Here is a 27,396-nt window from a genome sequence, read left to right as displayed (position 1 = left end):
GAACTGACATTCCATTTGTGTCATTTCTGATAATTTTTTAAATTAGATTTTTAATTGTTAAACTTTTTCAGTTAGAAGAAAGGCAGTAAGTATTCTTCAGGATAGACCTTATTCAACAAAATTGAGATATCTAACAATATATATTTTAGACATCTCAAATGTGAGTCAATATTAAGATATCTTAAATGCATTAGGATTACATTTCAAGATACCTCAGAATAACCTTCAGACCCTTTTTAGATTTCTGATATTCATTTCCAGATATTTTAAAAAAAGATTCCTGTGTAATTCAAGTTATCTTGAAATGGCAGGAAGTCCCTCTGAAAACAAAGGCAAGTTTACAGGAAGCCATATTGAGTTATTTTAAGATATCTCCAAATATATCAGGAATCTCAGAATTTATTTGAACTTATTTCAGATGTCCGAGTCTGACCAGAATGTCATTTTAAAATACATTGAAATGCATTTGAGATGACTGATTAAAAAATAAACATACATTTCAAATATCTTTTCTTTAAAACTACAGTATCTGAAATGTACCCAGGATAAGAAACAGGGACATAATATGAGATTAATTTGTGCAAATCTTCTAAACTATACAAACAAAAAGAAAGGAAGGACTCCACATGTTGGCATACATGTCAGTCAATCCCACCAAATCAGTTTTTTTAACACAGATGCTCAAATTCTAATTATTCATATGAAAACATTTCACACAAATTTGGTGTATGATGGCATCAAAGTGGATTGCACTCTGGATGTTTTTTTGTCTTTGACAAGCAGCCATTTGTTTTGTGAACTGAAGTACAGCATTTGCTTTTCTGTCTGTTCCTCAGAAGTAAAACTGTTGTCATCAGTAACTACATCAACGGCTCTTTGCTAATAACGCAGAAAGGAGAGGCACTCGACTGTGGAATATCCATGTGTGTTTCATTGTGTTTTTGACTCACTTTGATGTTGAAATGCTGCATTCTCTTCTATCTAAGCCCTTATTCTTTTGTTACCCTTTTGTAACCAGGCTAACATCATCACAGACAGTCTTACCCTAATTATCACCAGCAGGATAGGACAGTATAGGGAAGAATGCAATACTGAAACGTTAGCCGACTTGTGAAATTTAGTGCATCCTGGGTAATAAAGTTTAGCCAAGACTATACTTCCAGTGTACACTTCACAGTTCTGGTGTTCTGTTCCTTTGTCTTTAATTTGCACAAATCAGGTGTTCTTATACTTGTTTATACTTATGCTATCTATTGGAATGGCAAATGCAACACATTTTATTACTAAAAATGTTGGTAATGCACCATCTTTTGGAATGATAGAGACAAAGCAGCCAGATGGATGCAAAGACAGACACACAGACATGTATCCCTTTATTATGTTGAATACAAAATGCTAGGTGTTGTCTTGTGAATCACTGGGCCTTGAACCTTGATCTTAGTCTTAATTGAGAGCTTAAAACATGATATGATTGACATAATCTAAAAGTTAGAGGGGCATGCTACCTCTACCATGTCATTGGTATTCTGGTCCTTCTCATGTCAAGATAACGCTTACATGCCTGTGATATAGCGGGTCTGTGGCTCAGACTAAAAGGCCAGTTTTAAATAAATAATTGCGCAATCGCGGCTTATAGAGGGAGTGTGGTAGTGTGGCCGGAGCAGTTCTCAGACGTGACGTGCTGCAGGCATTTCCTCACTTAAGGGCACAGGTGAGGAATTGTCCGCATCTGTAATTGGTGCACCTGTGCCACGTCCCCATTATATATAGTAGGAGCGCGAGTGCAGAGGATAAGAAAAAAAGATTGACAGAATGGAAGTTAGAGGAGGAAGAAGCTGGAAGCTGAGAGCCGATTCCAGTGTGAGCAAGTGAGCGAGCAAGCAGAAGCAGCATGCCCACGGGTAGCAGCAGGAAGTGAGCCCTAACGGGGTGATTGCCTGGCACGCAGGGTCAGATGCATTGGGTTGCTCCTGCTGAGCGCTTGAGAGGAGCAGGAGTGACCGGAAGCTGGTTGGATCACCTCATAAGACCACGGAAGGCAGCGGGGGCTGGAGGCTTGGGAAGCTGAAGCCAACAGCGTGAGCTCCCTGGTCACTGGGGAACCCACGTCTCGGTCTGGATGAACCAAAGGAAGGCAGGGATCGGGAAGCTAACAGACTAGCAGGAAGAGATAGTCAACTGCAGGTAGGGCGACTCCCCTGGTGCAGGGCCCGGATTGGAGGAGCAGGGGAGCCACCAGTTGAAGGCACCGGGTTTTGTTTTTAAAAGGACTGCTTCCAGTCAGTATTATAAACTCGCTTTTAATGGAACTATTTATTGGATTTTAACCTCCACATTTCACCCTGGTTTTATTTATTATTTATTTATTTAATGAGATTTGAAGCACTGCAATTATTTTGGGATTTTGTTTGGACTGGTGGTGTTGTTTGTAATAAAAGCACTTTTGCAACTTTACCCTTGCTTTTGTTTAGCATCCTCATTGTCCTGTTACATTACGGACAGTGTCAGGTTCAAGAGGCCCCCTAAAGGGAAGTATGAGCCATGGAAAAGAACCTGCATCATCACAATGCCCTGACTGACAGGAAAACAGCGGTTGTGTGGCACGCAGTATTGTTAACAGGAACAACAGAAAGTCATACATCACCAAAGAACTGTAGGTGCAGGCTTCCACCATATTATTGGGCTTTGGGTCCTTCTCATGGCAAGCAGCGGAATGGCCATAAAACATGGCTGATGTGAGCACACAAAATGGCTGCCTGGTAAAGAACCATGGCCACATCTGTTGGCATTGAAGCTGCACAGGCTGTCAACTCAACATGACAAAAGGGGTGACAGCCTCAGCATAGTGATGTGGGGTGCTGTGTTTCGTTAAAAATGCATGAACCATTTTTCTTCGAGGACTAAGTTTTTTTGAATTTGGCAAGGATATACAGTATATACAAGAATATATATATATATATATATATATATATACACTTTTTAATCAGGGTATAGCATCAAGTCAATGAAAATTCTGGGCTCTTGATCTGGTCAGTTAAGTAGCAGAGCGGCTTGTCAATCAGTTTCAGCTGCTTTGGTGTTAATTAAATTAACAACAGGGGCACTAGAGGGGCAACAATGAGACGACGCCCAAAACAGGAATGTTTAACAGGTGGAGGCCACTGACATTTTTCCCTCCTCATCTTTTCTGACTGTTTTTTCACTAGTTTTGCATTTGGCTACAATCAGTGTCACTACTAAGTTCAGGGGATCATCCAGAGGATGAGGCCCTTAACGTGTTCTTTTCCTACTCCTCTGGTAAAAACTAATGTATCAGACACAAGCCCTCACATTGCTGATATCATTAATCACTCTCTCCAGAGCGGCACAGTCCCACTGGCCTTGAAAGCTGCAAAAATTTGACCTCATTTAAAAAAAATTTCTTTGGATCCTGAAGTGATAGCAAACTATCGTCTGATTTCCAACCTTCCATTTTTGTCAAAGGTTTTGGAAAAGGTTGTTTTGGTCCAGCTTCAGGATCATCTTAAAAAATTTAATCTCTTTGAAAAATTTCAATCTGGTTTCCAATCATCTCACAGTACAGATGGCTGCTGACCAGGGCTCTCCATCACTCCTTATCCTCCTAGATCTCACAGCTGCATTTCATACAGTAGACCATAATATTCTTCTCCATCGTCTCCACCATATAATTGGACTTTCTGGTGCTGCTCTGGAGTTGTTCGAGTCCTATCTCACAAATAGGGCTGAGCTTGTGGCCCTGGGGGATGCTAAATCTCGTACCCACACTGTCACCTCTGGGGTCCCACAAGGATCAGTCCTTGGGCCGATCCTTTTTAACATCTATATGCTACCCCTGGGTCACACCATCAGCAGGCATGGAGTTTCATTCCATTGCTATGCCGATGACATGCAGTTCTATGTGAGACTGGATTCGATTTCTCTTACACCTCTATCAACCTTTCCTCCTGCTTGGATGAGATTGAGGCCTGAATGTCCAATAACTTCCTTAAGCTGAACAGCACCAAACCTGAAGCTCTTTTAATTGGTACCCGCCCATCAACTTCGTTCTTATGTAAATTGCACTTCCTTTTCTGGTTATACTATTACCCTGTTCCCCTCTGTTACAAATCTGGGTGTCAAATTAGACTCCCATCTGTCATTTGATACACATGTCCATCACCTCTGTAAAATTGCATTCTTACATCTCTGAAATATAGCCAAACTCCATCCTTGCCTCTCCCTTTGTGATGCTGAAAAGCTAATTCATGCCTTTGTCTCCTCCAGGCTGGACTATTGTAATTGCACTCCTCATCAGGATATCCAACAAGAGCCTTCAAAAGCTCCAACAAATTCAAAATAATGCTGCAAGGATCCTGATGAGGAAGAAGAAATATAAGCATATTTCACCAATCCTTCGGTCACTTCATTGGCTCCCTATTCACCTCCATATTGAATATAAACTCTGTTTGCTCACTAATCAGTGTATTCATGGAAATGCTCCACAATATCTTAAGGAACTCCTTATATTACAATCTGCTACAAGATACAAGATTTTGCAAATGGGTACAATGGGTGACCAAGCCTTTGAAGTTGCTGCTCAACAGCTCTGTAATGCCCTACCACAGAACTTGAGAACACAGCAGATTGTGGGCTGTTTTAAAAAACAACTAAAGGCTTATTATTTATTTTAAGTATATTAACAAGAATGCCACCATTTATTTTTGTTTTATCTCTGTTTTTATCTTGTTTTGTCTTTGTTAAATATTTTTATGTAGCACTTTGAGATTTATTTCTAATATAAAGTGCCTTATAAATAAAATGAATAATAATAATAATAATAATAATATATATTATTATTATTATTATTATTATTATTATTATTATTATTATTATTATTATTACTGGTAGCATGAGTCTATACCTGGACCCTACAGAGGTTGCACAGGTAGTCCAACTACTCCAGGATGGCACATCAATATGTGTCATTGCTAGAAGGTTTGCTGTGTCTCCCAGCACAGTCTCAAGGGCATGGAGGAGATTCCAGGAGACAGGCAGTTACTCCAGGGGAGCTGGACAGGGCTATAGAAGGTCCTTAACCCATCAGCAGGACCAGACGTGAAAGGGTTTGGAGAAGCCATGGAGAACGTTATGCTGCCTGTAACATTGTTCGGCATGATCGGTTTGGTAGTGGTTCAGTGATGGTCTGGGGCGGCATATCCATGGAGGGACACACAGACCTCTACAGGCTAGACAATGGCACTTTGACTGCCATTAGGTACCGGGATGACATCGTTGGACCCATTGTTAGACCCTATGCTGGTGCAGTGGGTGCTGGGTTCCTCCTAGTGCACGACAATGCCCGGCCTAATGTGACGAGAATATGCAGACAGTTCCTGGAGGATGAAGGAATTGATACCATTGACTGGCCCCCACACTCGCCTGACCTAAATCCAATAGAACACCTCTGGGACATTATGTTTCAGTCCATCCAACATTGCCAGTTTGCACCTCAGAATGTCCAGGAGCTCAGTGATGCCCTGGTCAAGATGTGAGAGGAATCCCCCAGGACGCCATCCGTCATCTCATTAGGAGCATAACCCCCACCCCAGAGTGGTCAGGCATGCATCCAAGCACGTGGAGGCCATACAAACTACTGAGTACGAGTTTCTGCAATGAAATTTCGGCAAAATGGACTAGCCCGCCACATCATTTTTTCACTTTGATTTTCAGGGTGACTTATACACAGTATATATTGTGGAGCCGACCCAGACACAGACAGGCGGACATGTTGTTTTTCAACCACCACACGTTTATTTACAATATTTACAATCAATTATTACGTCACTAAGACTCAGTTCAGTGCACAATACCCCCAAATACACAGTCCCCAATACCCCCAAATACACAGTCCTGGCCACAAATGCCTCTCTTCGGGCCGCCTCCACACCTCCTCTGTGCTTCATCCTGCCTCCTCCCGACTCCAGCCCTGAATGAATGGAGACGGCCCCTTTTATCCAGTTCCCGGATGAGCCCCAGGTGTTCCTGGCATTCCTCCCTTGGCCACACCCCAGCGTGGCAGAAGTGCCGGCTGTCCTCCCGGCAGCTCTCCGGGTGCCGTCCTAAATCTTCCCCCCAGCAGTTCCCGGATGAGCCCCAGGTGTTCCCGGCATTCCTCCCTTGGCCACGCCCCAGCCATCCTAAATCTTCCCCCCAGCACTTCCTGGTGTGGCGGAAGTGCTGGGGTAACAGGTCCCCAAGGCCTTGGGGCGCCTCCTGGCGGTGACCACGGGCCCCTACAGGGTGGAGCTTCCATGCCCTGTACCCGTGGCTCCCAGAGCAACCAGGAAGGCGGCCCCCACGTGATCCAGGGTGGGCTTTGACCCTCTTCCGGTCCCTCACAGCGTCCCGGTCGGGTCGTTGCCCCTGGCATTCCTGACAATATATATATATTTATATATTCGATTTGTGGGAAATGCTTAAGGAAGATTTTCCAACGAAACAAATAAAACCTTGTGTGTTGCTGAATTTGTGTCTGTGTCTGTCTGTGTTGGACTTGGGGAGTTGGAGCACCACCTTCAGCCCACTATATATATATATATATATATATATATATATATATATATATTACATATGAGGAACTACACTGTGCTTTTCTTGTCAGATAACTCCTTGACATGTGTAGAGAAGAAGGGGACATGTGTGTTTCTCAGCTTGATGAGATTTTCTTTCTTTTTTTTTTGGAACAGAAAGATGGTATTACTATATAGTTTACACGAGTGTATTTTGACTGAACTGTGTACTATTGTAAATGTTTTCTTCACTTAACATTAGTTGTTAGAAGGTTTTTCTTTGCGCAAATTGCAATGGACACATGGAGTAAATAATCAAGTAGTGTGGTGGAGAGTAGGGCTTGATGTTATTTTGATGTTACAAAGTAAATAATAAATACATAGACCTTGTGTAGGTGCACCTAATGCTGTACCAAGATGGTTTACCTTTCATGTATTTTGTAGTCATCCCTCCCTATTGTAGTTTTTTGTTTAACACATTCATTTCCTTTCTTTGTTTTAACACATTTCATTCATTTTAACTATGGGTTGAATCATCTTACAAGTACTGTTACCAAAAGGGTGCGGCCAAGAGCCCCTGACTCCAGACACAACTATACATACACAGTCAAGGGTTCAAATCAAGTGAAATTTTATTATATAAAAGTACCTTTCACAGGTGGTTCCTTCCAGCACTTGAGTAACCACAATATAATAATGAAACTCCTGCTCTCTGGACCTGGCAAGCCTGATCCTCCACCTCCTGACTCCAATTCACCTGGGTGAGACAAAGTGGCCTCCTTTATACCGGAACCAGAGGTTATTTTGGTGCTGCCATATTGCACCTAGTAAGCAATTCCAGGCTGGCCACACGCCTCATAATGTAGGGACATTCATTCCCTGCAACACCTATGGAACTGTACAGGGCTGCGCCATGGAATTACAACTCCGAGTATGCACTACAGTTATGGAACTGGGTACATTACCGCAAGAATGCTGCCACCCAGTACACCAGAGGTGCATGCAGTCTTGGTATGCCTCCTCCCCAAGTCCATCCAATACACTGGCCTGTCGGCAAAAATGTTCTGTTAAATTCTGGCGGTATGGCATGTCTAGCTGCTGGCTGAGACAGGACACGACCTGCCCTGAATATTCACTGTTCTTGCCACCTGGCTGGGCAAGGGAACAGGGTTCATCCAGGCCAGAATGCCAATCCATCCCCGCTGTGTGGTACACCATCTATTACTTTAAGAGTATCACACATTTGCTTTAGATCAAAGAATGTAAACTGAAATAAATGGCTTTCTTAAACAAAAAAGTTCACCTTCTTAAGAAGAATCATATGCAAATAAGGATTTATTTTAAACTATGATTTATTTATTTATTTATTTGTTTATTTTTAGATAAAAAGCAATGGGCTGAAGGGAGAAGTGTGAGCCAGGATGACAGCCAGGCCTCCCTGCAAGAAACAGTGCAGCACATGAATGAGGTAAGCCAGGCAGTGTGCGGCGCTCATCAGCCTGTTTTTAAAAATTCAATAGAACTACAAGGAGAGTCTACTGTTAAACAAATTGTTAGATAGCAGAAAGCATGCTTCATTACCCCAGGAGAATGCAGTTCAGCACAAGTGCCTATTGTGTAAGGAAACTTGTTATGACAGGAATTTGAGATTTGCTGCCACAAGAGCTTTACTGAAGGATGAAAAAGCGGCTATAAATAAAGCAGGAGGTGGCGTACGCTTCAAGGTGAGCACAGGCAGAATCAAAGATGCACAGAGCTTTGAAATTCTATATTTTCTTTAAAGGTGTCTCAGCTTAGTTGCTAGTCCTAAAGTATATACTCAAAGTTTCACTCTCATTATGAATGGAAGCACACGGCATTAATTTACTGCTAAAATATGCTAATCTGCCATTACTTATTTGAGTCTTTCCTTTGTATACACATAACATCATTGTTTCTCTGAAAAAAAAAAATATATATATATATATATATATATATATATATATATATATATATATATATATATATATATATATATATATATATATATATATATAATATATGCATGTATATTATCACACCTGCTTTTTGAAGCCTGCTTATTTGATCAGCGTACACAACATGCATCCCTTTTATTTAGGAGCCTGTGCACTGTCCAGGTTTTAATTTTTTTCCACCAACTTGTAAAGTTAGCATTGTGAATGTGGTTGTACCAGTTACCTTCAAATCACTAATCAGTTACAGTCTGTTTTAAGCTATTAAAAAAATGAAGGCAGTTTTATCGCTATTCATGTTTACTTCACATTCCTAGTAAAATTTTCCATTTTAACTTATGGAGTATACTTTTGGTGTGCTTCTTTTCATATTTTAACCTAATTTACATTTTCCAAGGCCAAGCTGTTGAACTAATATTTTCAGAATATTTTTAAGAAATCTGTCGAGAATGCAGACTGATGCTTTCATGTAGGAGGACATACATTCTGTGATGTGTATTCGGTTTGTAGATAAAGAGCTCTGAATTTACTTACCTTATTACTTTAAAACAGGATGTGACCAGATCCCCTCTCTCACAATCCACAGTCCACTTGCTGTTGTGTATAAAAAAATCCATCTGTGTGAGTCTTTCACACTACAACAGTATTGATGTGCTTGAGCCATTCCAAGTGTCTTCACAGCTGACACAAATGTCAAAGTAGAAAATATCCATGAAGACTGAATCATACAAATAAAAACCATGAATTAATTGAAACTGTGTTCTCCAAAATCAAAGATTTATTATGCAGACTTAAAATGGGCATCCTTCCAACTTGAATGAACATACATAAATCCATCGGCAATATAGAATATATACAATATCTAATCGTCCACATGCACATACAGTACCTACTTTTACTTATTCATACAGGGAAGTTCCAGGTTTAGAGTTTTCTTTTAACACTTAAAGAATGTCTTTGAGGATGGGAGAACAAAATCGAAGTGTGAGGAAAAAAGCCAAGGTAGACATGGTGAGAATTTGAAAGCTCTACACAGACAATGGCTGAGCATGGGTTTCAGATCCAGAATACTAAATTCATGAGGTAAAAGCATCAGGGCTATCTTAGTGTATGGGCACGCTGGGCAGTTGCCTGTGGGCCTCACGAGCTTCAGGGCCCCATGCTAATCTATATATGTTGTGACTTGCGCTGAGTGGATGTGTAGGTAGGGACCCCAGTGCACTGCTTTGCCCACGGACCTATAATGTTGTTAAGGCGGCCCTGAAAAGCACTAACCACTGCAAAACGATATGTGTGGATTAGGCCTGGGGAAATTAAAGCGTAAATATTTTTGCAATTACTGTGTCCTGTTTAATGTCCATCCATCCATTCTCTTCCGCTTATCCGAGGTCGGGTCGCGGGGGTAGCAGCTTAAGCAGAGAGGCCCAGACTTCCCTCTCCCCGGCCACTTCTTCCAGCTCTTCCGGGAGAATCCCAAGGCGTTCCCAGGCCAGCCGGGAGACATAGTCCCTCCAGCGTGTCCTGGGTCTTCCCGGGGCCTCCTCCCGGTTGGACGTGCCGGAACACCTCACCAGGGAGGCGTCCAGGAGGCATCCTGATCAGATGCCCGAGCCACCTCATCTGACTCCTCTCGATGCGGAGGAGCAGCGGCTCTACTCTGAGCCCCTCCCGGATGACTGAGCTTCTCACCCTGTCTTTAAGGGAAAGCCCAGACACCCTGCGGAGGAAACTCATTTCAGCCGCTTGTATTCGCGATCTCGTTCTTTCGGTCACTACCCATAGCTCATGACCATAGGTGAGGGTAGGAACGTAGATCGACTGGTAAATTGAGAGCTTTGCCTTACGGCTCAGCTCCTTTTTCACCACGACAGACTGATGCAGAGCCCGCATCACTGCGGATGCCGCACCGATCCGCCTGTCGATCTCACGCTCCATTCTTCCCTCACTCGTGAACAAGACCCCGAGATACTTGAACTCCTCCACTTGGGGCAGGATCTCTCCCCCAACCCTGAGAGGGCACTCCACCCTTTTCCGGCTGAGGACCATGCTCTCGGATTTGGAGGTGCTGATTCTCATCCCAGCCGCTTCACACTCAGCTGCGAACCGATCCAGAGAGCTGAAGATCACGGCCTGATGAAGCAAACAGGACAACATCATCTGCAAAAAGCAGTGACCCTATCCTGAGTCCACCAAACCGGACCCCTTCAACACCCTGGCTGCGCCTAGAAATTCTGTCCATAAAAGTTATGAACAGAATCGGTGACAAAGGGCAGCCCTGGCGGAGTCCAACTCTCACTGGAAACGGGCTCGACTTACTGTTTAATGTGTTAAAAAATATTGCCACATCCAGGGCCAGCAACAAGGCAAATGCCTTACTCAGTGCTTTGGTCAGAGTGGCATTTTCATGTTTTTTACGTCTTTTTTTAAACATTATGAAACAATAATACTGTAATGATCAGGCTGGAGATGCAGAGGGCCATGTGGCTGGAGCTACTAAACTTTCAGAAGACTCAGTGCATTCATTATCTTTTAGTCTTAGGAAAAAGAGTGTAAGGAGCACTACAGAGTGTGGAAGGTGCTGGAACGGAAGTGCTTTTGCTTGGCATTGGTGACGGAGTGCAGGAGTCACATTGGTCGGCTGCGGTATGGGTGTGGACGAGAAGGAGTAGCGCGTTGTGCACGAACAGCATGGAATGAACAAATGATTAGAGGGGAGTGAAAGTGATATAGCAGCCTGCTTCTGGGCCATATAACTGTAGTAAAAAACAGTTAAGAGGGGTTAGACGAGTCTGAGTGCGATTAAAGTTAAGGAGATCACAGAGTTGCTTGTATGTTGGCCTCTCCAGGTAGTCCCATCCTCCTCAGACTGGCTTCGACCACCTGATGAGTGTGATGAGGTCAGGGCCCAGTGGCATTACACCGTTATGTCCTGGGCACACCAGTTGAAAAACACATGTGTAGAGTGTAATTATCAAGTTGTTGATGATGATGAGCAATTGAGGATAGTATTTATGGAGTTTTAAGACAAGTTTTAATGTATGCCCATTTAAGATATGCATATTCTTTCAATTATATTAGTCTTTAGTAGTGTATTCAAAGTCAACACTCGTAACGATCGTTTAATTTTTATTTTGACATATGCTGTGCCAGTTTGAGAATTAATACATTGACCTCCTTTTCTTTTTGCCTTCCTTTCAACTTATCATGCAGAAAGGCATTCAAATTCAGGTTGTACTTGCCAAGCAGTATTTTGTTAAAAGTTCAAGTTTAAGGTCACTGTGTAAGTTTATAAATTTATATGATGCCATATTTTTTTTTATTTCTTTTGTGTTGATTCTACATTAAATGTGTAATTTCCGTGTGTATTTACGTCATGATTTATGTATTCATTTTATAATTACGTGTTTTAATGTTAGATGTGATTAATCATGATTAATTGCAATTAATTGTACACTTAATGCAATTTATACATTTTTTTTATTAATTCCCACCCTAGTATACATTGATTAACAGTCATTTTACTTGAGAAATGTGCCTCACTTCCAACCGGCATTGGGGGCAGGTTACTTTTCCGTGGCCCACCCTGTATAAAACGTTTGCCTAAAGGCACCTTAAGGGTGTCTTTTCACCAAATATCTTAAATGCCTTATGTTTTTTTACAGCTATTAATTAATAGTTTTCATAATATGGTAAAAAGCATAAATGGTAGAATTCAATAATTCTTTAGGCATCAATGATATTAAGCTTCAAGTGTCAGTCAAGTTTTACATTAAGTTTATTAATATTGTGTGACCACTAGAGGGCTTCTCGGACCCCCAATCCTCAGATACAACCATGCAGGATTCAGTCCTGGGATCAAAAGAGTATTTTTATTATATGATATAAATTCTCACTTCTCTTTATTCACAACACAGTCACAGTCAAAATTCTTATTCTTTTTCTCATACTCCAGTCCTCTGCAGCCAGCATTGTCCACCTCCTCCTGATTCCAGCTCACCCGGCTCAGGAAGGCAGTCTTCTTTTAAAGTGGGACCCAGAAGTACTTCCAGTACATCATGGGTACACCTTAGAAGTATTTCTGGGTTAGACAGATGATGGCAGGGGAGGTGCTCAGAGGTCCCCAACAGGGCTGCCTGCTGCAACTACAATTCCCATGCAGCCTTGCAAGGATTCAGACTGAAGCTACACCAGCAGAATGATGCCACTCAGTGTACTGGGGACCATATTACCTGAACAGGGAGTCAACCACAGCTCATTCATTGTATTAGCATCCTGGCTGAAAAATGTACCACCAGCTATCCCAGCTATGTTACCTGTCCATCCATGAGTTCTTCCACAATTGTCAGTAGCATATTGTATACAATGGCATGTGACACAAAATACACTGGACCAGAATTTTTGCTTCTTGAATACTTGTGTATCACAAAAAATCAGCATTACATTTTCCTGTCACATACTGTTTTACTGCAATTACCAATCAATTGTTGTGATCTGCTCTCATATTGTTAGTATGCATATACAGTACAACAGCTACATCCAGAACATATATGGTGATTTAGAAGTAGTGGCACAGCTACTAAGGATGCAGCTCAGATAGACCATGTGCTGTTGTTTTATTTGGGGATGGGACAGCCATGATAAAGTGTTCATCATATTAAAAAAAGTGGCTGCACCATAGGCATTTGGTTCCAGGGCAGAAAAGTGTGGCATATAAACCACTTGTTGACCCAACAAAGATATTGTTGCCCCCTCTTCATTTAAAACATGGACTGATGAATAATTTCATGAAGCTGATAAAGAACTTGGGGATTAGTATAGTGTACCAAATACCAAAAACAAAAAAAGGAAGGTGGTAGATTTTGATATTTGAGACAGATGTTTCTATGAGTAACTGATGAAAAGATAAAGGAAGGTTTTTATATTGGTCCACAGTTCAGACATGTCATCAAAGAAAAGATCTGCTACAAAGACTGGAGGAAATTGCATGGAAAACATTCAAAGATGTGGTTGAGAATTTTCCTAGCAACTACAAAGCACCAAACTACAGTACATCCAGCTGGCTGACAACATGCTTCAAGCAGACAAAAACATAAAGTGCAACATGTTGCTAAAGTCTAATGTTCAGCATTCACACATGGACTTCTTCCCTGCTAATCTTGGTGCAGTTAGTGATGAAAATGGTGAAAGGTTTCACCAGGACATTATAACAATGGAAATGAGGTATGAGGGCAAGTGGATTTCATTGATGTTGGCTGACACTGAAATGAGAAGCATTACATGCTGAGTACAAACGATAATCAGCAGCAAAACATTTTTAACTCAGTAAAACTAGTGCAATGTGTCAGCATTATGAAGAGATTAAACATGCATAATTCAGTAAGATTGCATTTAAAGCTAATTTCATGTATCTCCAAATTCCCACATGATGCAATTAACTCTACTCATGCTGGTGTAGTTTGTACACCAATCTCAGTTATTTTTGTCCAACGTCCTTTTACTTGAATCTACCAGCAGCTTCTGCCATCTATCCTTAGTTTGATTCACTACAAGTACAGTGTCGCAATGGTGTCCCTCCAGTGTTCCCCCAGCCGGTTTTATGAGTGAATGCTCAGTCACAAGTTCCATATGGTGCATTTGGTACGCTGTGCGGGTACTTACATATGTATGACAATGATAAGATGCTCTTCTTTCAGTGACTTTGTCTGAAAAGAATATTCAACAACTGAAGTGAAATGTGATGCATGTGCCAATCCTGCAGTGGATGAACGTGTGACCAGTGACAAATGAGCAGTGGAGATGTGGATCAGGTTTATTTTCTGATAGTCCCAGAAAGTGTCATACTATTCAGTAATATGATATTAAATTACATTAAAAACATGTACAGATTAAACTTATTGTAATATTTTATATTACAATCTCACACAGTGCATATACTGTAAATAGCCATTTTAACGCTGGTGCATAAAGTACAGTAATTCCTCCTCAATCCAGAACCACCCGCAATAGATGAAAATCTACGAAGTAGAAACCATATGTTTGTATAGTTATTTTTATATATTTTAAGCCCTTATAAACTCTCCCACACTGTTAACATTATTAGAGCCCTCTAGACATGAAATAACACCCTTTAGTCAAAAGTTTAAACTGTGCTCCATGACAAGACAGAGATGACAGTTCTTTCTCACAATTAAAAGAATGCAAACATACCTTCCTCTTCAAAGAATGCGTGTCAGGAGCAAAGAATGTCAGAGAGAGAGCACGCGACAGAAAAGCAAACAATCAAAAAATCAATACGTGCTTTTGGGCTTTTAAGTATGCCGAAGCACCGTGATAAAGCGGCATTTTGTAGAGGAGCGTCCGTATCTTCTAAGCAAACAGCCCCTCTGTGCAAACAGCCCCTCTACTCACTCCTCGTCTGTCAGGCGCAGAGAATGTCAGAGAGGGTGAGAGAGACAGAGAAAAGCAAACAATCGAGCACCGCGCGGGAAGCATATCTTATGTCATTGAGGAGTTTTAGTTAATATGTAATACATGCTCTGATTGTGTAGCTTCTAAGCCATCCGCCAATAGCGTCCCTTGTATGAAATCAACTGGGCAAACAAACTGAGGAAGCATGTATCATAAATTAAAAGACCCATTGTCCGCAGAAATCCATGAACCTGCGAAAAATCTGTGATATATATTTAGATATGCTTACATTTAAAATCCGCGATAGAGTGAAGCCGCAAAAGTTGAAGCGTGATATAGTGAGGGATTACTGTACACCGCAAGAGTACTTATGAGATGAGAAATGGTTTGAGTAGTAAAGGTTTAATCTGAAATTATGGTATATTTGTATATGGCTTGACATTGTCTATAATAATCAAATATTTTGCAAAGATTTTGGAAAAAAATTGCAGAGTAATGGGGGGTGCCAATAAGCCCCAAACTCCAGATGCCAACACACCCTGCACAGCCCCAGGTTCAAATAAAGGTTTTTGTTTATTAAACATAGTATCTTTACAAATGATAAAGGTCCCCAGAACAGATAATATACTGTTCCTTTTCCTCCTTCAACTTCACCAGGTGAGTGTCACCTTTTGCCTCCTGACTCAGGCTCACTTGGTTGGACCCAGGAGTACTTCCAGTTGCCATAGCACTGAATGGTAGAAGCACTTCTGGGTCACATGGAAGCTCAATGAAACAGGGAGTTCTTTAGAAGCCTCTGGCGCCACCCAAGGACCCCATCAAGTTTGTCTCACAGGGAATCCCATGGATCCCTGTGAGTGTCCATACTGGGTCCATGCACACTGCAATCTATTGTGCTGGGGGAGGAATTGTTCTAGATAGTCAATCGTCCCCTGTCCAGCCACTATGGCCTCTTGGCCAGTAAAGGCACCATTAACCAACCTGGCAAGCATGCCTCTCTATCCACCTTAACACATTTCAATTTTTTTTTGCCCACATGATCCTGCACTAAATATAAATGTGTTAGTATAGAGGTGGGTACATGAATCTATTATGTATTGATTTATTATTCATTTTATTCCCAGGCTACACAACCGGTGGTTAGTGTTGCTGTCAACTTTTTTATTTTGTTTGCACTTTTTCAAATTTCAAACCCGGCTTGTCCAGTCTCACAGGTTGATTAAGTTATTTATTCTTGAGTTGGGCAAGAACACATTGTTTTTTGCCGTTTTTAAAAAGACAATCTGATGGTTACCCACAACCAGGCTCTTAGAATGACATTTTAGTTAATGCTTTCTGCCTTTTTACTGCTGGACATTTTTGTAGACTCTTCTCTATGTCCATTTTCTTGTGATCTGTTGTGGATTTTGTTGTTGCACTTTGTTGCCTTGCTGTGTTAAATTGTACTTCTTCATGCGTTACTAAATGCACAGATGAAACAAAGTCTGATTGATTGACTGTCTTATTTTGTAGCTGAACACTCAGGTTTTTCCTGCAGTTTTTAATCTTAATAAGTGGCTTGGCATGTTTCCTTAGGCTCAGAGTTGCTAAGAATTAAGCTCTCTGGAGTTCTAGGCAGCTTTTGTGTAAAGCAGGAACACCGTTTATTTCTTGCATTTCTAATTTTATTGATTAAATTAAAGTAGGAAAGTCGAGAATTGTATGAGAGGTCTTGATACCAATAAAACTTAAGGTTTTTAAGACTGCCTCTTGGTCCTTTGGGGCAGGCCTCTCCCTTAGATTCTAATGTTTTGGCTTTATTTCTATTGTTTATTTTCCCTTTTAGTACCTCCAAGGACAGAAAGTTAGTGACTACAGTTAACACATGTATTGCTGGAACGCTTGATGCTACTTAGAAAATATTCGCAAGAAGGAATAAAAAATGTACTGAAGACCTAGAAAAAAAATATCTTAAGCACTATTGATAATGAAAAATGAAAATCCATAGAGGTGAAGTGTTGATTAGTGCCTTCTCCTCACAGGGTTACAGATTCAAAGATGTAAGTTAATATCCAATGCTAATGCACTGTTCGTATGGAGTTTATAGGTACTCAGGCATGGCCACCCTGGTTTCCTGTCACATTCTAAAAACTTACAAACTAATGATTAGTTTAAGTGAGTGTAACACCCACGTGTACTCACACCACAGATTACATTTTATTTTCCAATTCACAGTGTTCCTTTGGACTATGGGAGGATATCACTGTCCAAGGATGACTCTAATGCACACAAATTTCAAACACAACTACAGAATTGTACAGTTTCTAGAGAATTCTGCAATAAACCTATACCATTCAGTGAGCAGAGGTTCTGCCTTCACTCTGCACAGCATTCAGAGTACCAGGATACAGACCAGCCATGTAGCCAACATCCAGCAACTTCAGGGAGATCCCATGAAGTCTCAGGATGTCCCACAGGGCAGCACAGTCAATTGAGTCGAACGCCTTATGAAAATCAACAAAGGCTGCAAAGAAACTCTGTAGTTTGCCTCAATCCAGGCGATCACCCTTCCCTTTCCAGATAGGGACAAGTCCCATTTTCCAGTCAGTTGGGATGATGCCCGTCTCCCAAATGGAAGCAAAGATTGCTTGCAATACCAGGAGGATAGCCTTACCACCAGGCTGTGGAAGTTCATCCCAGATACCTACTTCTGGCTGGTTCACCACCTGTGCAATCTCAGTGAGACTGGTTAGTTCACAGCTAATTGGAGGATCAGCCTCTCATAGTCACAGAGATGTCTCACGTCCTAGCCGGAAGATCAGCTTTAAACTGCTTCTCAAAATAGCCAGCCCAGTGGGTCACAAATTTATTGTCATCCATAAGGACCATTCCAATACCAACCCTGATTGCAACTCTCCAAAGAACAGACTTGGATGTGCATAATGCTCCAGTTCCACTGTAAGCAGGATGGTGGTCACTAGACCATAGATGGTGTGTCACTTGCTCACAGGTTCCTCTAACAAATGCCTCCTTATCTGCTCTCACAGCTGTGCTTCTTTGTTCCCAGTACAGGCTGGAGTTGCCATGAAGCCAAACGCTGCAACTCCTCTCGATTATATCCAGGGTGCCCTGTGAGATTAAATTCCTCCTTTTGGGAACAATGGTGACACCAACACAACCTTTAGCAACCTTCAGGGTCTTGTCATGGAAAGTCTCTCACATCACATTAGGGTTGGCAGTTGCACCTAAGTCTGCAAGTTCCTCACACAAACTGCATGCAAACTCATTAGAAACAGCCTGATATTGGAGTCTGGCCAGGTCCAGCTTCATTCTCCCAGCCTACTGAATCTAAGATGGATCTTCAGGATAACAATGACAAGTCTGTGGTCGGAATTCACAAATACTGCACTTCTGTAGACCCTCCAGATCTGTAGGAGCCTCCAGCATCCATCCACGAGGATGAGATTGATCTCCTTCACTGCAACACCAGTATTTGAGTACCAAGTCCAACAATGCAGTTCAGGGTGCTGTAAGAATTCAGTGATCCACAGCCTGATCTTTTGAAAAGTCAAGGAACATGGAGAAACTTTCACCTCGGTCGCCAGACCCATGGGGACCGACAGAATCCTCATAGTTGGCCCTGTCAGTACCAGAGGTTGCATTTAAGTCACCCATAACTAGAGGAGTGTCACCTCACAGGCACCCATCAACCACAGAGTGTAGTTGTGAATAAAATGTCTCCCTCACTGAGACATCGGACCGTGGTTGGAGCATACACTTAGACAATAGACAAGGCATCCAGAGAGTGCCTTAATCCAAGCTTCATAATACTCTGATTCTGGGGTTCATCAGGGGTGTGTTCATATCATCTACTGTGAAACCATACTTCTAAACTTTTTATTATTATGCTGTATTAAGGAATTGTTCTGTTCTGTGTATTGTATTGTATTGACCCCCTACTTTTGACACCCACTGCACGCCCAACCTACCTGGAAAGGGGGCTCTCTTTGAACTGCCTTTCCCGAGGTTTCTTCCATTTTCCCTACAGGGTTTTTATTGGGAGTTTTTCCTTGTCTTCTCAGAGAGTCAAGGCTGGGGGGCTGTCAAAAGGCAGGGCCTGTTAAAGCCCATTGCGGCACTTCCTGTGTGATTTTGGGCTATACAAAAATAAACTGTATTGTATTGTATTGTTCTTGCTCTTACTTTGTTTAATGCTTGCATGGACTAAGTGTTGGGCAGGGTTGTGGTGTCTAGAGGCCGTGGGGCATTTGTTGGTGAAGAGAGATTCAGTAATCTGTATTTTGCAGACAATGCTATGATATTTGCATATTCAATAGAGGCTCTGATTGGGGCTCTCAAGAGACAGATAGAAGTGTTTGAGTGTCTTGGGTTGCGGGCATTCAGGATAAAAACCAAGATCCAGACCTTTAATGACTTCTTGGGCACAGCCATCATCTGTCTGTCTGCATAGGGAATGTCGACCTCATCAAGAGGAAGAAAACCCCCACAGACAGAATATGAATGAACCCAGCACAGTGGATATGTTACCCAATTGAGTTACCACTGAGTGGTATGTTTATTACAGTATCATGTTTTGTGATTCTACTGAATTTCATTGACTGTTTTGTGTTAAATGTATTATATCTGTATTATTTGTGTACTAGCCGACGCCCACCATAGCATACGGCAGTGTAAGAATAGGAACGGAAAACGGTGAGAAAGGAATTCAGAAATCAAGAAGAAAGAAATACTTCTTGAAAGACACAGTTGTGAATAGGTGTTTTGATGGAGACGACAGATAATGAGTTGAAAGATCTAATCTCAGAAAGAGCTTGAATTTCAGCTTCACCACCATAAACTCCAGATGTTGCCACGTATTGATAGTACTCCTGACTTGTTGTGATAACTCGACTTGCGTTGGAAAGAACAACAGGAAGAACGTCTCCAAATCTGTCCCAATGTGATGCAACGAAATCTACTGCCCTTTGACGTAGTGAGAGTGAATTGCCTTCATCAACCATTTGTGTCAAGAAATAACCCACTGATAGGAACAGGCAGATGACATTGTACAAAAACCCGTCGACAGAGAAGATACTGTCATTCATTTTATAACAAAGGCTTAGGAAATAACTGTCGAAGTATAACGAAAATAGCAAGGAGCAAAACCAATAGCAATGAGCGAAACCAATGCCATTGGTTGAGAGAGTACCTTCCTGTAGCAGGCTATGGAAAAGACTTCCAGGCGCAGACATGGCCGAAGTGAAAGGTCACGCGGTCAGGCTAGATATCGGGCGGTGACGTGACACCAATGGGGTCATGAGAGAGGAGCGGGGAACGTGGTAGTCCAAAGGAGGAATAGGACTTGAGAAAAGCGACGTGGGGGTGTACATAGACATATTTAGATATTCGCCGCATTTACTGTGTTGCCCAGTCGACATGATACATCAGCTCGTCCGCCCTATTGCGAATGGCAAAAGTGCCATTTAAACTAATACAGGTAGACGTGGAAACCGGGTTTTCTGATGAAAAAACAATAATGTTTAAAACTGTATCGTTTACATACAACAGATTTTGGCGAATCGTTTAAATGCAATTATTTATATCAATTTATACATTAATAATGGCAATTATTAAATAATAATAATAATTATTATTGTTAAATAATTCCTCCCATATAAGTAACATTTCTCAGACTGCCTTCTTCCATCTCCAAAACATTAATTGCAATTATTTACATCCATTTATACATTAATAATGGCAATTATTAAATAATAATAATAATAATAATAATATTATTATTATTATTATTATTATTAAATAATTCCTCCCATATAAGTAACATTTCTCAGACAGCCTTCTTCCATCTCTGAAACATTTCTAGACATCCTGTTTTTACGCAACACAGTACTGAAGTATTGGTTAATGACCAAGTCAACTCACGTATAGATTACTATCTGGCATCCCACAAAATCTTATCCATCGCTTACAACTTCTTCAAAATTCTGCTGCCAGAATAATAACCTGCTGTTCTAAATCCACTAAACATATTACATCTATTCTCTCTTAACTTCACTGGCTCTCTGTTAACTACAGAATACAATACAAAATACTGCTCGTAACATTTAAAGCTGTCCACAACCTCACTGATCTCCTGCAGACTTGCACTTTTCTCGCTCACTCAGATCCTCATCTGCAGCTCGACTTTCTGTACCACACGTCAGACTCAGTACTCTGGTAGCTCGAGCGTCTATCATAGTGCTTTTCAACTCGGGAATTTTCTTCCCTCACATATACATCAGCTCGATTCAATAACACATTTTAAAATTGCCCATAAAACGTATCTTTTCAAACTGGCATACCAAATTGTGAATTTTGCAGCTGTTAGTACAAGTTATCTTTGTTTATTTGCTAATGATTGCTTTTTGATTTATCATTCCCTTGTTTTAATTTTACTAATGTTGTTTAATTTTATTGTAAAGTGACCATGAATGCTAAGATTATAAAACGGGATTTTCTAATGGCCAAATATAACCAAAACAAGTGCCTTACCTATGAAATGTAATCCCCTGGGATCTGTTTTGGAGCGTACAGCGGTTTGTACAGTCCCAAGCAGCACATTATTCATTACTTCACTCCACAGCAGTGCCACTCGCAATATGGCAGTACATTTTCAGAATAGCGTTGGTTTTTCTTCGTACAATGTTGCTGGTCATGCGGTGTCTAGAAATTCTATGTCTATGGGGGTGTAAAGGAGTCAGCAGGCAACGTGGGGAAGGGTTTGGAAGAGGACGAATAGGAATCGTTAACCTAATATTTTTCATACGTCCCAAACCAAGGAGATGGGAAGGTAAAATGAATCGGTAGCTGTACATAGTACATCCCTCTCGAATCGGGCGTCGGGCTATAGATATACATTTATATATATACCCGTGTGTGCAGTGAAGTAGAAGTTATGAAAAGAACTGGGTTTGAAGAGGAAGCAGGATGAACCAGAAGAAAAATATATGTAAGAGATGTTGATACCAAGAAAGGTGTCAACTCCCGATTATTTGGAAATGTGTACAGAGCTTTGAACCTATGTTTACTCCTATAAGATTTTTGCATTGTTCATGTTTGAAATGTTACTTTGATCTGTGCACTGCATCAGTTCACGTGAGCCACTGGTGTACTTGCATCGAAGGTTCCCAGCTGTGCTGGTGCCATCTCGTGCTATGTCCATAGCTTTATTTAATGTTACCTTAGTCCTGGCACTTAAAACTTTCTCTGGCAGTTTCGCTGAGTTTGTGTCAAACACCACCCTGACCATCTCATCTTCCTCTCCATAAGCACAGTCCTTCACCCGTGAATATTTACCCGTGGCAGTTTGCTATTGGATTGCCGCTGACGGATGGCCTTATATGGGCAGGCACTAAATTACAAACGCCAGCGGCAGCCTGTCTATGAACTTAATTTAAAGTGTAGGTTTACATCGTGCTTTGTTTCAAGTAGCAGAACTCGCTTCTTATTGTTTCGCTGCCTTCTCAATTATATAATGCATGTTTTCTTGCGCTTTTTGAGGTCTTCCTGGTTTTCTATGTACTGCGTGATTACGTGGGGCGTGATGATGTCACACGAAACTCCGCCCCACGGCGTTGAAGCTCATCTCCATTACAGTAAATGGAGAAAACTGCTTCCAGTTATGACCATTACGCGTAGAATTTCGATATAAAACCTGTCCAACTTTTGTAAGGAAGCTGTAAGGAATCAACCTGCCAAATTTCAGCCTTCCACCCACACGGGAAGTTGGAGAATTAGTGATGAGTCAGTGAGTGAGTGAGTGAGTGAGTGAGTGAGTCAGTGAGTGAGTGAGTGAGTGAGTGAGTGAGGGCTTTGCCTTTTATTAGTATAGATATATACAGTATATATATATATATATATATATATATATTTACAGTATATATATATATATATATATATATATATATATATATATATATATATATATATATATATATATATATATATATATATATATATAATGTGGCAGACGGCTGGCGCTCCTGCCCAGCCAGGATGCCTCGATGATGAGAGGACCATGGGAGAGGACATGTCAACACCAGTACCTCCTCCAGAACATGATAGTACAGGCCCCCTGGATGGCATTAGGGCCACAAGCTTGGAGCATGGTAGATCAACCCTGCTAGGGCCTGTGGCCATCGACAGAGGGTGCCTAGACAGCTCCGTAGCCTTGCACTGCAGAACTTCTGCCACACCTGGAATGCTGCCAGAAGAGGATCTGGGTTCCCATGGAGCAGTTCTGCCACACCAGGAAGTGCTGCCGGAAGATGATCTGGGAGCACATGGAGCACTTCCAGGTACGGTATAAAAGAGGCCTTTTTTACTCCATTCGAGGAGCAGGAGTCGGGAAGTAGAGGACAGGGTTTGCAGGAGAGGAGTGGAGGTGGAAGAAGGAAAGAAAAAGAGAGAGAGAAAAGAAGAAAGGACTGAGCAGTAATTGCTGGGGATTATGCACTGTGTGCTGTGCTAAAGAAAAAGGAAAATAAAGTGTGTGTGTTTTGCAACTTGTGTGTCATGTGCCTGTCTGAGGTCTGGGCTGATCTCCACAATATATACACACTATATTCATTCTGTTATAGCTTCATATATATATACTGTGTATTAAACATAAGGAACAGGATTGAATGTTATCTTCAGGGTTAACTAAATGTAACTTAAAGCTTAAGCACATGGAGTTTCTGCCTTGTTTTAGAGAAGATACAAACATAAGGTGAATGAGTAATGCACGCCCGACCAGAAAGTTGAAATAAACTGATGGGAATGCCCATACCCTCCTCCTATGAAGCAGTGATAAGATCAATAGGACAATCCGCAAACACCTGTCTTAACGACGCAGTGTTCATAATAATGGGAGAGTCGACATAAGTCAGAAATTACTGGTGGCATTAGTTGGTTGGAGGAGGTGATAAAGTTCTGCATATTAAGAGTCAGATGATGTGATGTATTAGATAAGGTGATATAATCAGAAAAACAGTACAAAAACAGATTAATTGTTTAATTGATTGTTCACTGCAAGGACCGAGACATTTGTAAATAATTCTGTGCAAATAAAGAAATGTTCTGCATTCTCATCTAGGTTCCATGATAGCCTTCTTTGAAGATGGAGGAAAGTCTCTTTCTAATTGTAGCTGCACACAGATCAAGTAATTAAAACATAAGGCATGTAATGTGACCTGCTGTTTTAGGGTACAATGCTTAACTCTATCATATTTTTTGTTTTATTTATAGTTAGAATTCCTTTTGCATGAAAGAATTCAATCCAATGGCTTGAACCCCTTAAGGCAGCTGTTTTTAGCCAATGATCCAACTGGGAGAGGCACTGTGTCCAGGTAACCCATTTTCTATCTTTAGAATAAATCTGTTATTGCACCATGGCTTCCATTTAACCATCCATTACATTTTAAATGTGTAAGTCTAGTCAGCAAGTGATGAAAATGATAGATGGTTTGTAAATGCTTTGCATCTCAGATCCTGTTTCCCCATTTTTGAAACCTTGGTTACCCCGCCCTTCTATTACAGAACCCTTGTTCTTTGTGGAGTGGTGATTCCACTTCACTTCATCTTAATAGATTGTGACTACAGTCATAACACAGACAATGTGTAAGGAGAGAAAGAACAGAGAAAACAACTAAAACATGAGCAACACTGCTACGCGCCAGTTTACTTTTTAAATCTGATTACTGTTTTTTTAAAAATGACTTACTGTGTTGGGACGGCACAGTGGCGCAGTGGGTAGCGCTGCTGCCTCGCATTTAGGAGACCTGGATTTGCTTCCAGGGTCCTCCCTGCTTGGAGTTTGCATGTTTTCCCCGTGTCTGTGTGGGTTTCCTCCGGGTGCTCCGGTTTCCTCCCACAGTCCAAAGACATGCAGGCTAGGTGCATTGACGATTCTAAATTGTGCTTGGTGTGTGTGCGCATGCCCTGTGGTGGGCTGGTGCCCTGCCCAGGGTTTGTTTCCTGCCTTGCACCCTGTGTTGGCTGGGATTGGCTCCAGCAGACCCCCGTGACCCTGTATTTAGGATATAGCAGGATGGATAATGGATGGAAGGATGGACTTACTGTATTTATTATTTTAATAATGATAATAAACTACTTGTTTATGTTTTAGAGAAGCACTAAATATTATTCTTACAAAATTTCTTGGAAGATTTATTAGCTCAACACAGTTTGGTCACCTTTTAAACAGGTAAGATAATATTTTATTGCAATTATTATTCATATTAGAGATAATAAAATGGTACTGTGAACAAAATATAAGACTGTAGTGAGGGGCAGCAAGGCTGATAGAGAGGGGGAGATGGTCTGTCGCTGTCTAATATGATATTGTCACAACTGTTTAATAACTTAGAGATCCCAGAGCCAGTCTCTCTCTGTCACAAAGTGAAATGGGCAGGTGTAGGACCCTAAGTGATATCCTGCCTGTGACAAAGTTTAAAAGCAGTTTATTGGTAGGTAACATTTACAATCCATGATAACTCCTTAAGTTAAATAACTTATAGATATCACAACAGATTCTTTAAATTCAAAAATAACACTGCCTTATACAAATATCATATTCTGCTGTAGGCTTGACTAGTATTAGAAGATGGTAGATAAGTGTGTTTTTATGCATTGGCAGATAAGACGTTAGTACAGGGTTCTAAGTCTCATGAGCTGAGCAAAATACTGGAGATTATAAAATGTCTGAGCTTTCATGCTTTCTAAAAGATAGATAGATAGATAGATAGATAGATAGATAGATAGATAGATAGATAGATAGATAGATAGATAGATAGATAGATAGATAGATAGATCTGCATAAACATCCGTGGGATTTCAGAGAAAAGTAGAATAACCAGGGAAAACTCTGAAAGACAATAACCAGGCCAGGTATTTGTCATAAAAACTGTAAACGTCAGTCCAACACCTGTATCACCTGAATATTGCTAAAACATAGTTTAAGGTCCCCAAAAGTATTTTTTTAATGTAATAAATAAAATATTCCATAAATAATTATTTCATTTGAGGAATGGCACAGTGGCTGATGTAATTAGTTTATCTGTGTGAAGGCTATACCTTCTTTATATATCTATGTTGGTTTTTTTCTGTTTAATCTAGTTTTTCTCCCACATCCCAGACATGTGTTTTAGGTTTACAGACTATTCTAAATCAGCTCCATTTGAGTATGAGGGTGGGGGTGTGTATGAGTCCATTGCACTGATGCTGATGCTACATCCCACGAAGGTTCATGTCTTGCGCCTCATCCTGTTGGGACAGATTAAGCAGGCAGGTTATATGGAAAGGTAGATAGCTTTATGACATTTGGGAACACCAAATCTTCAGTGCACTAAGCTGATCACTTTATACATGAAGCTTGCCTGTTCTTCATTTAGATTTTTAAAGGGTTCTTTAGCACATTCTTCAACCATGTATTTTAGGCTGAATGTCACCACTAAACTGGCCCTGTGTGAATAGTATTAACTGATGCCCTATCATGAGTTTATTCCTTTTTTGCTCCTCACGGTGCTAAGGTGGGGTCTCGCTCACTTCTTCTTCTTCCTCTTTCGGCTGCTCCCATTAGGGGTTGCCACAGTGGATTATCTTTTTCTATATCTTCCTGTTCTCTACATCTTGCTCTGTCACATTCATCACCTGCATGTCCTCTATCACCACATCAATAAACCTTCTCTTAGGCCTTCCTCTTTTCTTCTTGCCTGGCAGCTCTATCCTTAGCATCCTTCTCCCAATATACTCAGCATCTCTCCTCTGCACATGTCCAAACCAACACAATCTCCCCTCTCTGACTTTATCTCCCAATCGTCCAACCTGAGCTGACCCTCTAATGTACTCATTTCTAATCCTATCCATCCTTGTCACATCCAATGCAAATCTCAGCATCTTTAACTCAGACATCTCCAGCTCTGTCTCCTGCTTTCTGGCCAGTGCCACCGTCTCTAACCCATATAACATAGTTCGTCTCACTACTGTCCTGTAGACCTTCTCTTTCACTCTTGCTGATATCCGTCTGTTACAAATCACTCCTGACACTCTTCTCCACTCATTCCACCCTGCCTGCACTCTCTTTATCACCTCGTTACTCTCTACTGTTGATCCCAAGTATTTAAACTCATCCACCTTTGCCAACTCTACCCCCTGCATCATCACCATTCCACTGACCTCCCTCTCATTCACACACATGTATTCTGTCTTGATCCTACTGACCTTCATTCATCTCCTCTCTAGAGCATATCTCCACCTCTCCAGGGTCTCCTCGACCTGCTCCCTACTCTTGCTACAGAAATGTCATTAGCAAACATCGTAGTCCACAGGGACTCCTATCTAATCTTGTCTGTCAACCTGTCCTTTACCATTGTAAATAAGAAAGGGCTCAGAGCCGATCCCTGATGTAATCCCACCTCCACCTTGAATGC

The 27,396-nt window shown here is 41.2% G+C and overlaps 1 protein-coding gene across 1 annotated transcript in view; it reads left to right on the top strand.

Moving 5' to 3' along the window:
* The window catches only part of LOC120515460 (EF-hand calcium-binding domain-containing protein 6-like), a 94,022-nt gene that overhangs the window by 3,276 nt on the left and 63,350 nt on the right, over positions 1-27,396 (top strand). The window contains exons 2-4 of the mRNA XM_039736538.1: positions 7,952-8,037; positions 24,215-24,315; positions 25,095-25,172. Coding sequence (XP_039592472.1) covers positions 7,952-8,037; positions 24,215-24,315; positions 25,095-25,172 — 265 coding nt within the window. The remainder of the gene's footprint in view (positions 1-7,951; positions 8,038-24,214; positions 24,316-25,094; positions 25,173-27,396) is intronic.

Source organism: Polypterus senegalus, chromosome 1, assembly GCF_016835505.1.
Source record: "Polypterus senegalus isolate Bchr_013 chromosome 1, ASM1683550v1, whole genome shotgun sequence".
NCBI classification, from domain to species: Eukaryota; Metazoa; Chordata; class Cladistia; order Polypteriformes; family Polypteridae; genus Polypterus; species Polypterus senegalus.
Note: the sequence above shows the minus strand (reverse complement) of the source record. Positions and strands in the feature narration are given on the sequence as shown.